The sequence below is a fragment of the Barbatula barbatula genome (genome assembly GCF_947034865.1).
Source record: "Barbatula barbatula genome assembly, chromosome: 5".
NCBI classification, from domain to species: domain Eukaryota; kingdom Metazoa; phylum Chordata; class Actinopteri; order Cypriniformes; family Nemacheilidae; genus Barbatula; species Barbatula barbatula.
The window spans coordinates 11066586-11084471 of NC_136769.1; the positions used below are offsets into that span (position 1 = coordinate 11066586).

At 40.1% G+C, this 17886-nt stretch overlaps 1 protein-coding gene across 1 annotated transcript in view; it reads left to right on the forward strand.

Annotated features, from left to right (window-relative positions):
- The first annotated feature begins 202 nt into the window (after positions 1 to 202).
- The window catches only part of septin12 (septin 12), a 50662-nt gene continuing 32978 nt past the window's right edge, over positions 203 to 17886 (forward strand). Inside the window, exons 1-2 of the mRNA XM_079457607.1 lie at positions 203 to 587; positions 7330 to 8619. Of these exons, the coding sequence (XP_079313733.1) occupies positions 533 to 587; positions 7330 to 8619 (1345 nt within the window). The 5' untranslated portion in view covers positions 203 to 532. The remainder of the gene's footprint in view (positions 588 to 7329; positions 8620 to 17886) is intronic.

The window sequence follows — 17886 nt, forward strand, 5'->3', positions numbered from 1 at the left end:
GGAATTTTGTGTTGTTAGATGTAAACGATGATCGTTTTTCTCAATTATTTAGCATATTATTCATAATATTATTATGTGATTATGTTTGATTGGTAAATAATCGACTACTTAAGAAATCCACTTACACAAAACCTTTGAAAATTAGAAAAGTTATCCACTCCCAAACAACCTATTAAAAGGGGAAGAGAGAAAGAGGACGCTTGTCTTGTGCAGGTGTAGCCGCGGGGTGGGGTAAAGGGCTATGGGTGGGGAGAACTTTGAGAGGGGGGCAGGACTCTCGGAGGGAGGGAGGAGGGTTATCGGAAGGTCTCTGAATGTGTGTTGATAGAAAATTTGGCGTTGTTCTGCTGCGCGTTCTCAGATGAAAAGCAAATTCCCCCCAAAGCGCAACTTTTTTGTTGCATCGTAAGCGAAACAAAACTGTCCGAAAACCGCCGGCTGTGCTGAAGCGCTTCTGTGCTGTTTCAGGAAAGTTTATTTCTTGTGATTGCGTGATTTTGACCCTGGAAGCTTTGCTGGTGAGAAAGTCAGGATGTCAGGCATCTCTGTGAATGACCATCTGGAGGGCATATTGTCTGATTTTGAGGGTAAGTGTGCGCATTGATTCATTCATTCATCCATCCATCCATCCATTCATATAAAAAAGATGTGGAAGTGATTTATGGACCCACAGAATCAGAACATTTCCAGGGGTAGCCTATTTGATTCGTAGAAATTGTAACGTGTAAAATGCTTTCCACGGTCATGTACTAGGATTGATGTATCTTAATAGTTTTAAAGAAATTAGACATACTTTGTTTTACATTTAAACAAAACGTGAGCTCTTATCAGTGCGCTTTTATCAGTAAGTTTTTATAATTACGTAAAAAATAGTAAATTGTGTATTGGTTATTGGTTATTTTGGTAACAAACCCAGTCAATATATTTTTATATTCAAAGTCCACTCTATGAAGTTATGGATACTTTGACACCTTAGTAGTCCACATGGGTAGACTATAGTGCACTCATGTACTGCTAATCTTTGATCTTGTTTAGGTAGTTTGTTAGAGATGTTGATGTTTCAGCTTGTTGTATATTCTTGTGAGTTTGTTTTCACGTTTTTCAGCTTTCAAGCGGTACAAACTTGTTTACTGCAGTGTATGTTATGCATTTGATGGCTAGAATCTGGACATGATTACACTGAAGTGCTTAAATGATCTGCAAACCCTCTTTACATTTCATTGCTTCAATGCATTAGTATCTATCTCGAAAATCTTCACCACATTTACTGCTGAATTTGACACACATTTCCGTGAAGAGAGGCACCCTTTCCAAAAGATCCGTCATGGACACCCGGAGAACAATAGTTTCTCTCAGTGTTTAGACAGGTGCTGATGTGAAGAGGAAAAACAAATTAGTTCAAGCACCCCGAATAAAACGCCGTCTATTATTAAGGCCGTGTGCAGTGGAGACAATTGTCTGAGGAAGTGAGAGATTCCGAGTAGTTTGTCTGATAGATGCTTCTGCAGGACTCAATTATGTTGACTGGGATTATTGAAGCTATTTTGCTAGGCAGTAAAAAAACATGTTTCTTGGCTGTGTGACTTCAGATCTGAGATGTCACAGTAGGATTCCTTGCTTTTAGAATATGTTTTTGCCATTGCACGAGTGAAAAACAAATCACTTTTTTCATCAATTTGGTCTTAAGCAAATCGAAATTGGATTAACGAAAAGAGGCGGTCAAGTTTTTTGTGTTGTATGAAGTGGATGAGGTGAAAAACATACTGTTGGCTTTGCGTGCTACAGCTAGCTGCTCTTTATCAGATTTATATCCACGCCATGTGATTCCTAGTAAAAGATGCCACAAGAGAGACATTACATTCTTTTCGCTTCAACTCAAACTAGCCAAAAGGGTCATTTCTGAACAAGAGACCAGTGTGCCTCCATTTCCTCGAGTGAAGATACACAGAACTGCTGTTCATTCTGAGGCAAACGTCTGGCACTTGGATGTCGGGCTGGAATGTTGAGGGACGTGTGGCGAGTCAGCCATGCTTCTTTCATACGGCCGTTTGCGGTCAAAATTCACTGAACGGCAGTCATCCATGTCTTATCAGTAGAAGTTTAATTGTGGGCATTTTCTGTGATTCACTTCGATGGCTGTCCAGTGGGTGATGACTGACTCATTTCGATGTCAAGCTGTGGATATGAAGGGAACAGAGAAAATGGCAAAAAGAACCAGCCTCCTCCTTCCTGTTGTGTAATATGAGACGGCCGTCAGACTGACCCCTCAGAGACTGTGCATGCTGTATATCGAAAGAAAACACTTTTTGGTTTAGCTGAAGCTTCTCTTGGGTCATATTCTTTTGAATCATGCTAACAATGAAATCTACATTTAATCCCTGTTTTCCGCAGTCTTTTAAGCACATACATTCCTCATAGTATTAAAGGAGTCATGGAATAAAGGTTAAGGAGATATAGGGGGCCTGGTAAAGCCTTGCTTAGGGGGGCTAAATTTGAGGGATTTGTGTAGTGTGTGTATATGTTTGTGCGTGGTTGGCAAGAAAGTGATGGGAAAATAAAACATGGCAAACAAGCCGGTCAAAAAAACATATATTTTAGAGAAAACAGCAAAGAACTGCTAAAGGTTTGCTTAGTCATTGTATTTTTGTCAATAGTTTAACTCCACTCCAAAATTTGCCCTTGAACTTGAACTCTAAAAGTACGTTATGAGAGTACTTGACCTTAAAATGTTATGCTGAGATGTTATCTGTTCTTACAGCTTGAGAGAATACTCTTAAGAGTTTAGTAATTTAATTTGCTTGGATTTTTCATCTTGGATGCTTTCATTGTTTTACCTTGGCTCAACAACATGAAATTCATTACTTTTGGATTTTTATAGGCTACTTCATGCACAATATTTGTATTAATAAGAAATAATGTATTGTTTTTTTCTTCCAAAATTGTAGTTGTATTTTTTTAATTTTACCAGCACATGTTCTACACTTTACTAAAGTTAATAATTTAGTACACCACACCCCAGTTCTGTACATGAGGGTATGTCATAATTTGTTCAAGTTAACCAGACATTTATTTTGACAGGTTGTCGCAAAGACCTTGTCAGTGCGTGTTTGACACTAGAGGTGTGTCCCAAATGACATACTATGCACTATGCACTCAACCATGTAGTGTATGAATTTAATTAGGGTAGTATCATCCCAATTTTATACTAACCGGAAGTATATCGGTTTCCCAGACGAACGCAACTGACGTCAATCGCACAGTACAATGCGTGTGAATAAAAATCAACTTGTACATTTAATGTAGTTTTCATCTGTTTTGCACTGCATTACTTTAGTCACCATCAGATTGAAACGTTATCACTCTAAAGGACAGTTTTGCTCGAGCTGCGTCTGATAGCCCCGCCTCCCTTCCAGTAAGTGAAACTGCGACCGTTGAGTGTGTGAAGTGTCCACAGTTCCACACTTCATATTTTCGGTTGAAAAAGTGCATCATATGGGTACTTAAAGTTCACTTCTTTTAGAATAGTGCATAAGTGCACAATTTGGGACGCTCTGTTTTCTCAAATCAAAATAGTTTTTTCTTGCTATTTTTGGTTGTTTGTGAATCAGGCGTCTTTCCATGTAACTGCCTGACAGTTGATCCCGCACATTAAGTCTTTCTAAACTGAAGCCCATCAACACATTTTTCACATGTTTCTTTTACTCTTGAGTTTTGACTCCCTTTTGGAACATTGTGTAGCGAATTTAAAATGACAATGAAGGCACACGTGTGAATGATACATTTTATTATACTGGATCCGGTTGACAGAGGGCCTACAATCAACTCAAAAGGCTATAAAGGCGCATTGGAGGGCATGCGTAACTTGTGTAAGTTTTTCATGGCCCCCAGGGGTGTGAGCGCGAGGCCTTATTCGCATTGCTGCAACTCTGGAAATGGCAGGCCGGAATTCGGGTTCCAGATGTGCCTCGGCAGAGGTGGTCTGTGTGCATGAGCTATGTGCTTAGGGTGCTGTTTGAGGGGTCGACTGAGTATACCTGTGAGGAATGTGTGGTGGGGGGTGGATAACAAAAACCGGTCCAGACTTGCCCACGTGACCCCCCCCACACACACACACCAACAGACGTGCCAACAGTGTGTACCTATCAGGACCATCAGATGGTAAAAAGGGGCTTTTATTAAAGTAGAAATATGAATTGGTTTAATCGTAAGACTTTATGCATCTATCAAAGATAAATCCAGTATGCAAGCATACAGCTGGATGATCTCATGAGCTCCTCTATAAATCTGTGACAGTAAGGCTGTACACTTGACCTCCCCCATCTCTCTTGTTTGACGACCCCCTCCACCCACAGGCTTTGCTCTGTTTGCCTTGCAGCCCCTCGCCATAAACCTTAGGTCCAAAGTAACAGAAGCTAGTGTCGTAAATTCATGAACTTCTTGATCCTTCATCTAGGTGAACACATTGTGCACGTGCAAGGACATATTTTTAATGTTCTCCACATGGTCCTACTGAAATAAGAATGACTTACCTAAACCAGTTTGATGGTTTTAACGAGTCTCCCGGCCTGGTCACGATGGACTAGATTTTGATTTTTCGGCACCAGCTTGGCCAGGCTGGGAGACTAGCTGAGACAAGAATACAGCAGCAAACTGTCTTAGGCTGGTCTCATGTGTATTTATATATTTACATATACTGTATTTATGTGTTTTTTAGTTGGATGGGTTGCTTGACAGTAGATGTACCATGTATCTAAGTATGACAGAAAAATCATGCAAAGTATTTTCGTGTAGTTTTTGTTAAGAACATCTTTTGATACAAATGCAATAGTGTGTGTGCCAAATGCTAAACTTCACAATTTAGACAATTGTATCAACTTTTGGCAAAGGGGTCAAGCAATCTACAGTTGTGCTTGACAGGACATTTAAAATGATCCAAAATGTCCATTTTAAAAGAAAGTCAACATATTGTTCAACAGGAAGTGTGTAATCATCACAAGGCAATGACACCCATTTCATTTCCGATAGACATTACCCACCCCAAACAGCTTAGATCCAAAGAAGAAGCTTAGCTGCAAAGCTCTGTGCTGCGTGGTGAAGAAAGACTAAGAGGTGAAAAAGTTCTGGTGTTCTTCCTTTTATCAGATGAAGCAGACATTGTGCTTCTGTATGTGTTAACAGCACGGATTAAACTCTGAGACAGAATATTGAACAGAGCAGAGATGGTGCGCTCGGCTGCCAGCGTAATTATTTCCTGAGCGTTTGACAGGGTGCCAGCAATTACCTGATACCGGCCTCGGTTCGTCTCAGTCAAAGGGGAGTACAAGTTTACACTTGCATGTGCTACGCTGTAAAAAAGCTGTTAGACTGCGCCACTTGGTTTGCGATCTCTCCCTCACATCGTGTCTTCTCTTTCACTTTCTGAAACACTAGTTAAGTGGTGCGTACTTCTTTGCCAAAGTGCACTGCTTCATCACTTCGAGTGCCATTGTGAAAGCACACATTACAACTTTAACCTCCCCTCCTTTGAATTAAATGGCGCCCTAATGGTGTTCTCAATGTATTAGATGGCTTCTTTGAAGCCATCTAATACCATCTTCTATGCACAGGCTGCCGTGTATCTGCTTCAAAAAGGGCCTTGCTGGTGGAATTTGATTAGGCCTAAACTTTCACAGCTGTGGGGGGGATGATGGCCGAAGAGAAATACAGGTCCCTGGTCCCTTGACTGTAAAAGAGGCTGTTTCTGCGTTAAATGTAATTTAATTTAGTGCCTGTAGTCTTAGTGACTCTAATTGGTAGCATACCTTACGGGAAAACACGCAGCGCGGCTCCAGCCCTGCCCCCTGCCAGGCAGAGATACGATCAGTGCTGCTGGCTGAGATTCAGTGATAGCTTTACACTGATACCTGCTTGTTTACACAAGGCAGGGCAAAAGCACCTGAAAAGGGTTGAAAACGTAAGCATGCAGTCATGAGTTTTGCTTCTAATGCCGTGTTTTGGTACTACGGCGCGTGAACCACATGGCATCACACCCCAGACTGTTCCAATTGCCAGTGCATGTTGCGACGTAGTCTACATGAAATACTCAAGCTGCCACTTCTAATTGGGTCTGCCACAGAGCTGTTAGGACACTTATACTGTTCTCTACTGGAATTCTCGGTCATGGTGAAGGGCTGTTGTAATCCAAGCCTCCAGTGCCTGAGCTGTCTTTGAATTAGCCTATTGTGCTAAAGGAAAAGTCACTGCCTCTTACAAAGGGAAAAGGTTGGAAAATACTGTTTGCATTCGGCTTTGTATAGCTGGTTTTGAGAATGACGGGATTATACGGTGTCACTACAATTTACATATTCAAGGTGTAGACTTTCGGTTTGGCCCCATAAAGGCCTTTAACCATAGTCACTACTAGTACATAATATTTTCTTAGTATGTTTTAATGTGAGCCAAAATGACAGTTAAAGAGATATTTTCTTTCTTGTACAGAACACAAAAGAAGATAAAAAATGTTAACCATGGCATTACCTATTGACTTTTATTTTATGGACACAAAACCAATGCAAGTGAAGGGGTACCACTGTTGTTTGATCATCAACATTCTTCAAAATATTTTTTATGTTCTGGAGAAAAAAAATCATACAGGTTAACATACAGTAAATCATGACCACTTTGTATTTCTGAGAAAACTATAGCTTTAAAGTAGGAGTGGATTGGATCTAATGCTTCATATCTCTGTTAGTTCACAGTATTTAAAAAAAATGTTCTTAGAAATATGTGGTCATTTAAATTATGAAAGAAATTGGCAGAATTATTTGTCAAATGATATTTGTACTGTAAGACCAAGGACTTATTTCCTCGAGCCTTATCAAAGACTCGTGTTGAAATAAAGCACATCTATTCTCAATGTTGCTTTCTTAGCCTCAAAGCAAGATTGCATAGAAACCATTGTAATTATAGCTTGGCCTTTCAAAATGTGTCTGACAGGCATCTCTTCAGAAAGGCTCCAGGCTGCCCTTCCATGAAGTGTCTCCTTTTAAGATTTTAGTGCTTCTTTAAATTAAATATGGGAAATGACTGTCCTAGTTGATTTATGATTTTCAATCATAAAAGAAGTCCAAAACTTTGATGTACCATCATTATTATAACCAATTATGATGAAACCAGAAAAATTATAACCTAGTTTTTCTGCAGGAGAAATGTGCTCTGTGGTTACCTGGTCATATTTAGCTTGACATTTTGCATACCTTGTGTTTTATATACATTTAATTTTATAGAGGCAGTTAAAGTGTCTTTACATAAAACATGGCTAATATTTTTGTGTGTTTTTTTCTTGTTTAGCTCTGAAGAGGTCCTTTGATATTGATGATGAGATCCCTACGTTCTCCCCTACATCTTCAGACACATCTCCTATGAGCCCAAGTTCAATCCTCAACAAGACAAATGATGTGAGGAATCCAGGAAATCAGGTATCTCAACCTTACCGCTCCAGGATAAGTATAAACTGCAGCCCTGCCCAGAGCCCTGTTATGAGAAGCAGGATGGTGTCCAGTCTCTCCTTCAACAGAGGGACAATGGGAAAACCCGCCATCAACGCCAATTCTGGGATTAACCGAGCTGCGTCCTTCCAGAACAAATTCAACCCTAATGGCTTTAATTCATCTTCTGGGCCAGGGAGTGACAATGACAGTCTCCACAGCTCTTCTTCTAGTTTGGAGTACCAGGCCTCATCTAAACTGGGTTCCTACACCAGCCCGCCCCAGAGTCCTGTTGGTGTTGGGGATTACAAAGCTCTGAGCCCTGCCCTGAAGAAGTACTCCTCCCATGGGAACATGTTCCATTCGGAGCTGGAGGGCCCTCTGGTCATTCCAACGGACCCTATGAGTATTGGTCATGGCTCCATGCCCTCTCTTGACCTCCAGATGGCAGAGATGGCAGGAATGAGACGAGTTACTTCACCTGGGTCAAGATTCACGAATGTCAGTTCACAGTGGAACACAAGTCCTCACAACATCCAGAACAGCAGTCCCTTTTCAAGAGACTCCTCTCTCAATCACAAGTCCTCTAAATCTAAGGAACCGGTGCGTCTCCAAAAGTTCCCACTTGACCTCGACAACCTGGTCTTTAAGTCTCAGACAGAATCGCCTGCAGCACCTAAACCACCACCAAGATTCCACACGTTTTCCAACAGTCCAACTGTGTCGGCTAGTTCCTCAGCATCCATCAGCAGCTTGGACAGCACCGACCTGTCCGTGACCCACAACAACAACATCATTGACAAGAAGGAGGCCATGACTCCACATGGAGCTATTCCAGTTCCCAACATAAGTGAATCTCCTGTTCTACTATCTCCGGCCCAGACTCCTCAGTTCAACATGGTCTCTAAACCACAAGTGGTCCAGGTGGCCCCAGTCTCTCCACCCGCATCGTCAGGACAAATGGAGATCAACCATGAAATGGATCAGGATGATGTCCATGCCAAAGAGACTGTGGGCTCCATATTACAGAGAATCGCCTCTTTCTCCAGAGTGGAGCCTCCGGTGGCAAAAGCTCGACCTGTGGTCCCACTGAGCAATGGTGTCAAAAAAGACACACCCGTAATACAACTTGTGAAGCTCAATAGATCAGAGGGTAAGCTGTATTTGTCACTACTGTTTCAGTTCAGTTTTAAACTTGGGTTATTAAAGTTGACTAGGAGAGGTGGGTCAGTTCAACTAGTGGTGACACTAGACTTTGAAAAAAGATTTTCTATTGAGCAAGCCCTGCATTGGGAATATGAATAGTTAAGTAAACAGAGCAATGTGGGTCTTAAGGCAGGTCTTTATTTGAAGTGTTGCTGTCAGCACAGCTGTCAATCCACACCTTTCCAACATACTGTAGAGATGGAGAGAAAGGTGTGTGGGGGGCAAAAAAGGAGGAATTCCAGACATATCAACAAATAGCTGAGTGTAAGCAGTGATAACAGTTCAGGGAAGCCTGTCATCGCTGCCTTCCCAGTAAAGTTATCCCTGGCAGCCATGGCTGTGTTTCACACAGGCAGAGGTTACAACTCAGCCCCTTCTACAGTTACATTTCTCAGGTGTGTCAATCTTGATCTCATCCTATCCAGAGACGCCCCACTTTACGTACTGTTAAGGATTAGTGAAATCCAGACAGGGCCTGGAGTGTTGGCACCATAATTACATTCATGGCTCTACATACCAATTGACGAAAATGAATCCAGGACTGAGGCTTAATGATATTGAGGCATTAGGGTGGAATTGTTGTCAACAGTATGGTCCTCACATATTTATCCATTGGTGGTTGTATCCGTCTTGTGAGTCAGGGCATCTTTGTTGTTAAAGGGAAAATGTTAATGAAAAGTAAATGGAATTACTCATTGTTGTGAAATGCTGCATCTCTGTGGAAACTGTGGCAAAGCTATACAATTTGGACATGTGTGCATGTTGTGTCCACATGAATTGCGATGTGTGTGATATTTAGGGCTGCAACAACGAATCGATAAAATCGATAAAAATCGATTATTAAAAATGTTGGCAACGAATTTCATTATCGATTCGTTGTATCGCGCGACTATAACGCGCGCCGCATGTTTGAGTGGCGTGAGCGTGGCGTTTCTGTTGCGTGTCAGCTCTGTGGCGGCTGCGTCGTGTTTTCTGTATCTTTGCACAGCAGCACCGTGCCTGATGCGGCGCTGGCGCGCTGCTGCTGCTAAAGGTGACATAGAGGGAGGCCGCCGACAGACAAGGGTCTTGTATTCACGACAAGTTTAAACTTTTTTCACATAACCTACACCTTCCAAAATCCGAAAAATGAGTAAGTAGGCTGTCTGTTTATTTAAATAACATTTCCAAATGTTTTGTAGCTTTATTACCTGATGTTGGACCGTCACTCAGATGACACACTAGACTACGTTGTTATTGTAGTGTGTCATATTTTTTTCCATTTTTAATCACATTGTTAAGAGCATAAAAAACAAAAATAATTCAGTCACCAATACATTTTGGGGTTTAATACGAACCACAATTCGTATTAAGATGATTCTCAGATATGTTATTAAAGATGTAACGTAATCAATTGATGCACGAGTTTACTTTATGCAATATGTGTTTAAGATGGACATAAATTAATATTCCCATTCAATGCAATGTATCTTTTCATTGGATATAGCCTAAGCATTTTCTTGGAGGAAGATTTTATGGAAAAAAGTAGTTAATTGGAGTATTCATTTGCAACATTTTAGTAATAATATCTCATACTTAATAGGAATATTAATGTATAATTTATTTCAATATTCACTTGTTGTTTCTCCAAAAATGCATTATAAACATGATTTAAGTCCTGATGTTTTCTACAGTGGACATGTAAACCCCGTAACGTGTAGATGTTGGTTTAATGAAATTCAATTTGAAAATACGATCAAATAAATGATGATTAGCTTTCAAACATCAAAATGGCATTCATTAATATGTATTCGTGTACAAAATTACATATAAACATCTTTTCCTATTCTATTTTGCCTGGAAACGCTTCCAACACGCTTGCGTGTCTCGTGAAAAATAGGCGTCGATTCAATTCCTAGCATGCACGCGTTTTCCGTGCGGCTCGTCTCACGCAGGCAGTGTGCAAGCTCTAACCTGTTAACATGGGAGCCGATTTAAAAACGGTCACGCCAGGCTTCTGAGACGCTCACGCCACGCATCCAGTGTGTCACAGGACTAAAAAAAGTTGATCGCGCAGCATAGCGGAGAAAAAATAAATTAAAAAAGCAGAGCGGAGGTAGAGGAAAGACCATCAGAGAGACCCGAAAAAAACAGCAAACCATGAGAGGCTTCTTGATGGGAAATGCATCATGTAAACCACAGCAAGCTGTAATAATAATATAATAAGTAATAATAAAGCTTTTGAAATATGTTTTGCAATGTCAGTTCTATTTTTCAATAAAGGGTTGAAAATGAATGCTTTTAAAAATTTGTATCCGATTCATCGATTAATCGAACAAATAATCGACAGATTAATCGATTATTAAAATAATCGTTAGTTGCAGCTCTAGTGATATTACAGGGGCATACCACAAATCATAACAAATTATGTAGTTTTTATATATTTCAGACAAACATACATGTTGGGAAAACAACTCAGGGTGTGGTTTGTTCAGACCAGAAATGAGTCAGGGAGTGTTCTTTGCCACATGTTGTATATTTGCTTCTTTTTGTTGTGTTTTTCTGTTCATCCACTTCCTGGGGTCATATTGCAGAGATGACAGAGTGCATTTCCTGCCCTAAGAAAGAAAGAAAGCAGAGGGCATCAGTGGATGGCTACAACTATCTTTGCCTTGTAGATTCTAGTGACATTTTATTTAGCAGCCTGATTTTGTGGATCTCAAAAGTAAGCTAACATCAGGGTGGGCATCTTGACATCTGCACAGTTCCCAGTCATCCGGCACCCCCAGTACCACGTTTTGTCTAAAAAGTAAACATGACTTAATTTACACTGTGAAATATAATTTCCAGTATAAGTAAATGGGGCAAAATAGGTTCAGCCCCAGGCCTAGCTGTGCTGTTTACTGTCAGTTGAACTGCAAACGGATGCGCTGTTGGGATGGTTAAAAACATGGTTGCATCAGTGGAAGTCTGGGATGTGGGCTCTGTTTGTTATGATATCTGCTTCAGGCAGTGTTTTTAAGTGGCACCGTGGTGTCTTGTTTTCCTTTCATTTTTCCCCTCGAAATATCTGGGCACAGCGCGTTCAGATATAGATCTCTCACAAAGCCAATGGGAAACACCCATCCATGTTTTCACCATGTTCCATCTGTATGATGACTCGTTTTACTAATTGAAAAAGGGGTTATATTTAGGCTTTACGTCACCCGGCCATCATTTAGCTATATGTAGGCCTATTGCTCTGCTTCCTGTGATAACAAGCGAGAAGATAATCTCCTGTTTAGGCCAAACAGCTCCATGCTTCCAACTGTGTTAAAGCCGTCCTGGGACCATGGGACTTTTCCAGTTCATTCAGCTGTTAATCATAGTATCATATATTTTCTTAGTAATTGCTCTGTCTTCCATTGGTCAGCAAACGGGTAGACTCATCCAAAGCTATTGAAATGGCTTGAGCCAATAAAAATATGTTGGGCTGGTTAGTTTGGATAGAGTCACAGAACACATACGGTATTTAAACATCGTCAGCCTAGTTTTTGGTTTCTTATGGGATAGTTCATCCACAAGTTGTTTCAAACCTGTATGAATTTCTTAGTACGGTTTAACACAAACAATAATATTGTGAAGAATGTGGCAAACCAAACAACCTTGGGACACCATTGACTACATATTAGTTTTTCCCACTTTTGTATTCAAGAGTGCCCCTGTTTGGTACAAACATTCTTCCAAAAATCTTTCTTTGTGTTCAGCAGAACAACAAAACCTACACAGTTTTGGAACAACTTGAGGTTGAATCAATACAAAATAAAAAACGATCCCTTTACAAAACTTTTGTTTTATAACATGCAAATCACAAATCATTTAAATGAATCTCCTCCACTAGTTTTTTTCACATGACATATAAGTGCAAAAAAACCCAGATGCTTTGACAGGCCAATTCATGTTCAACTTTAGCTCCTCTACACCTATTGATGTTTGACACTGATACAGACATAATAGTTCATCTTAATATCCTTCTTCGTGTTACGACCGGCTTTAAAGATGAAAAATGTTCTTCTAATGCATGTTAGCTGCCTAAATTATTGTTTTGCTTTCACTCCCTTTAGCTCAAAGATGTTTTGCTTCCCAGTTAATACATGAAAACAAAAACAGCCATGGGCCTTTCCTCCATCTCTTCTTCTAACACCGCAAGAGAGAGCTGGAGTGTAATCAGCTTTGAAGTTGCTCATACATACAGTAAGATCCCCAAAACAGACTATGGGTTCTCTTCCGATACTGCCACAGCTACTTGTGGTGAAATAAAGCATGTTTGCAGTCTCCTTATCTGCATTGCTTTGCATCAGGATGACCTTAGAATTTCCCCAGGAATCTGTGTGTTAGGGCTGCTCGATTATGACACGCATCATAATCGCGATTATTTTGCCCAATATTGAGATCCAGATTATTTAAAGATTAGGTAACATTAATGAAAATTACATTGCATGCAGTGTGTTATGTGTGCCGTGATTGAAAGTAAGAAGTCTGCCATGTTGTAAGTCCGAAGGTAAATGAATAACAAAGTTATTGGCTTGTAAAAAAGGGAGTCGACTCCGAATCACGCAAACAAGACGTGACCTAGCCCGGGTCTCTAACCGCCGTGTATCTACATCACTAGAAATAGTCCCCGCCTACGTTTTGTAAAAAAACTTCACTCTCCTTCCCCAAACACTGTCGCTCGTTCGTGATCCGCGTGCATCATGTTTAGAACCTGTGTTCTACGTTGTGAAACGAAGTCTGTCTTATTTACTACCAAAGGAAGAACTTCTGAGGAAACAATGGTTACAATTCATTTTTCAAAGACACCAAAGGAGTATAAGCCGAGGGTTTTACTGTGCGCACATCATTTCACCGAAGATTGCTTCAATAATTTTGGCACGTTCTCTGCTGGATATGTTAAACGACTATCCTTGAAAGAGGGGGAAATACCAACTTTATTTGGAGCTGTTAGGTCCACCGAATCACAACCTGAAAGTGTGACTATTTATTTTCGTCTTAACTTCTTGTCTTAAATATTTGTGTACCTTATGTCTGTGTTTAGCTTAGTGTTGTCACTTGCCACTGAGAAACATTGCATGCTCTAGTCGTGCTGGAGTTTCTTGTTGATAAGCGGCACTAGCTGAACGCGTTTGACCAATCACAACAGACTACACCGTCTGACCAATCACATGACACTAGGATATGAGGGGATTAGATGGATGAATCGCAGAACGAATCATTTGAGAGTCAGTCAAGAAGTAGAGGAAAGAATAACTGCCTATTATTATGACATAATAGTGTTTTTACACCTTGTATGTATACATAATCTTGTTGTTGGACACTCCATAAACCAAAGTAGGACCTTAAAAATCAAAGGTTACGTACTCTTTAACACGATTACTCATTAACCTTTAAAACAACATAGAAAATAAAAATACTTGGCTTTTAAACTCTTAATTTAACTGAAAAATAAATGTAAAGAAATAGCACTGCCGGACCACTGTAAAGGAAAGGTGTGCGCTGTGGATTTATACTACAAGAAAAGAGAGGATCCTTGCAAAATGGAATGTGGCACAATAATCGTTTACCTCGATTATTTTGTTTTTGTAAATAATGAAGGCCAAAATTGACGTTCGCGATACATTTTTCGATGAATTGCACAGCCCCACAGTGCGGTTTATTAAGTGTAAAAATTCATCAATCTCGCAGTTTCTGTCAAAATGCTAGATTACTTCATTATTGAAATGCAGAAAGATTTTTCCATATGAGTCTTTCTGTCTGTCTACCGGCCCCCATCTGCTAGGCCTTGGTTTCATGTCTCCACTTGTCTAATGTAAAGCTCTTTGCTCCTTTTACAGCACAATTTATTCTGGATCTAATGACAATGATTTAGGGAATAAATTCTTCCCAAGCAGATGTTTAAGGCCAACCTTCCATTATCCCCTCCAGCTTAGGTAGAGAACAAGAGAGACACTTTGCTTTGTAGTAGTTTGGTAGATCTAGTGCAGTTTACTTCTGGACATGGACATTCGGCCACCGTCAATTCAGAAAGCGATCGTGAAATATGCTGTCATTGAATCAAAAATATTTTCGCTTTATAATGTTTCTATTCATTTTTAAACCAACGTTTATGGCCTGGTGGCATTTTCAGTCATATCACAGTTTCTTTTTGTATTTGGATGGAAATGTGTTTCCTCAGCTGATAAGACAACATTAACAAGCAGCCGAATTCTTATCTTCAGTTCATAGAGGTGGGTCAGTAATGGGATCGACTTGCCTTTTTTCCAGGACATTTATACACTTGTGAACCCGGTGATCTTCTCCGAGAAAGAATTGGATTTATTTTTCACCCATTTAGCATAATTTATCTTGCTGTCATCGATGATTTATTACCTGTGCACACGTCTGAGGCACTGAAGAGATGAGCTGTGTTTACAGGTTTGAGTGTGTAAATGTGTTGCCATTCAGAAACAGTCATCAAACTGGTGAATCTTTAACATATTAACATAGAATCCGTCAGGTCTAAGCTGATCTGTAATGTTTATTTCACATTTAAAGGTGTTGCAGTGTGTAAAATGACATATGAAAACAAAAAGAAGAAAAATGATCCTGGAGGAAACCTCATCTAATCATCAATGCTAAATCAATGTTAATGTAAAAAATGATACCCATTCTAAACCTGTTTGACTTTCATTCTTCTGCAGAACACAAAAGGAGATATTTTGAAGAACGCTGGTATCCAAAATACACTGGCGCCCATTGACTTCCATTGGAGTCATTGCTGCCGAGAAAATATGTAATTGCATGCAATTAATTAATTCTTGGTGGAAAAATATTTCCCGCCTCAGGGAAAGTGTGCACACATTAAAAATTTAGATGTTCACTTGTGCTGACAGTCTGTGCAGGTTTATTGAGTTCAGCACAATACAACACAGAATAGATTTTACTAACCTGATACTGTGGATGCAAAGGATCTTGGGGAGAGCTTTGTTAAATCACAAATAATGCCACAAGCGCTTAAGAGTAATATTAGTTATACTGACATTGTGGTTCACCTGTATAGAATTGTGGTTTTGTTGTTCATGAATAATTTGAATGAGGTGTCAGTGGAGCGAAAGCCAACACGTATGAGGGAGTTTATGTAAAGATTCCCGCTTTTGTACAAAAGTTTGGCTTTGGTGTTGCACATAAGATGTAAACTTTCGTTTTGAAATTGGGATTCAAGGTGCTGGTGACATGTTAACTGTTTGTATATGATATGATGGATGCTGGAGTGCTATAGTGTCTCGAAGAGCCAATCTGCTAATGGGCTGTGCACTCCAAACATGTGACGGGGAGTGAGCCCATCACTCACGACTTTGGACAGAATCGCTGATTTAGAATGTGCCAGTAGTAATACATGGCAGCTGGTTTGGGGCGTTTTCGATCTGTGTTTTTCCTCTGGCGAACAGGCACTTGTGGAGTGCAGGGGGGGGGATTGGGTGATTTAACACAGGGCAAAATGCTGTGAATTTACAACCAAGGTTCATCTGGAGATAAAGAAATAACCAGTCAAGAAATATCAACAAGTGTCAAGTATATCTTAGTGGGGTACGTCTGTAAATTGTCCATGTTTTACAGGGATTTCATTTATGAGGAGCTGCACACCTTGATGCGGTTTGGAATGTAGTGTTGCATAAGCTCTCAGGAACTGGACTGATGTCAGGACAGACTTTGAGCTAAAGTGTGTAATATCTGTCATTTTATAATAGCTGCTTTTGCGTATTAAACAATGAAACGGAGAACGTATTTTAACATGGAAATTGACAATTTATTCTTTGAGCCATGCCATTTTATGTAACGGAATGGTTAAACATGATTGTGAATTAAAGGGCATAGTTCAGCCAAAATTAAACATGCTTTTATCATTTATTGACCTTCATGTCAGTCCAAGTCTGTCTGACGGTGTTATGCAGAACTGAACTGAAGATCTTTTTAAGAACGTCGGTAACCAAACGACATTGCCCCCATTGGCTTCCGTTAAATGGAGACATTTTTCAAAACATCGTCTTTTGTGTTCCACAAAAGAAAAAAAGCCATACATGTTTTGAACAAGATGAGTGTGAATAAATTTGACGACAGATTTATTATTTTTGCCTGCACTATCCCTTCAAGGCACAAATACGAGCCAGTCATTGCATGTTGGATCAATATAATAAGGCCTTCAAGCCACCTTTAGCCAGAAAGTTATCATCTTACTATAATTAAAAATACTCGAGATGTTTACGTTTTTTTCAATGGTTTAATCAAAGCATCGGATCAAAGGTTCATTGATTTAGTCTGTCAGCAGCAGTGCAACTTAATCCCTTATTTGTTAGACCAAGCTGTTCATTCCAAACATTTCTTTGTAGATTATCCAAGTCTGAAAATCAGAGGTGTGGCTCGTGGTGTGACTGTTCTGAGATCTGTAGTGGAATACCTGCTGAGACTCTGGAGGCTGCTGTCATCAGACAGACGGGCACGAGGGGAAATGACACTTTAAGGCTTCATTGCCGGTCAAATGTTGGGTGTCAGGGATATAATCACAGACTGGGAACTGTAATCACAATGTAGCTGGATTGTCTCGACATGTAAACACAATGTAGGTAAACACTGTTGCACCTTCATTCTTTGGAAGTGGACCTGTGAGCCAATGTTTGTTATGCTCAGCTTAATACATTATATATTTAGACCAAAAACATCTCAAGGGCGCAATACTGTTTGGTCTTTGAGGGTCCCGATCTCACACGGCAAAGAGTTTGTTATGCAGAAAGCCTATTGTTTTGACAGCTTCTCTGAGCACATTAGGCCGCCTTTGATTCAGAAAGGCCATTCTCATGTACTATTGATTGATCTTTCTCTCAGGCATGAGTTTCCATTTCTCTTAGAGAGCTTGGTGTCAAACAACAGACCAACAGGTACTCGGGTTTCAAGAGAGAGAAATCTCATTTTGCACACTTAAAGACATTAGATCGCTGCTTTAAATAGAGAGATTTTGTATTATTGGCAGGCTTTGGTGTTTTATAATTTTCATACCCTCTGTGAAGAAGGCTATCTCGACAAGTGCAAGAAGAAAGTCGGGTTTTGAGTTGATAGAGGCTTGAGCCAATTATTTCTGTTAGTGTAAAGTCTAAACAAATGGCAGTCACAGACTGGGGGTGAGAGACTCTGGGAGCAGAATGTTTATTCTCCTGATCTGAAATGA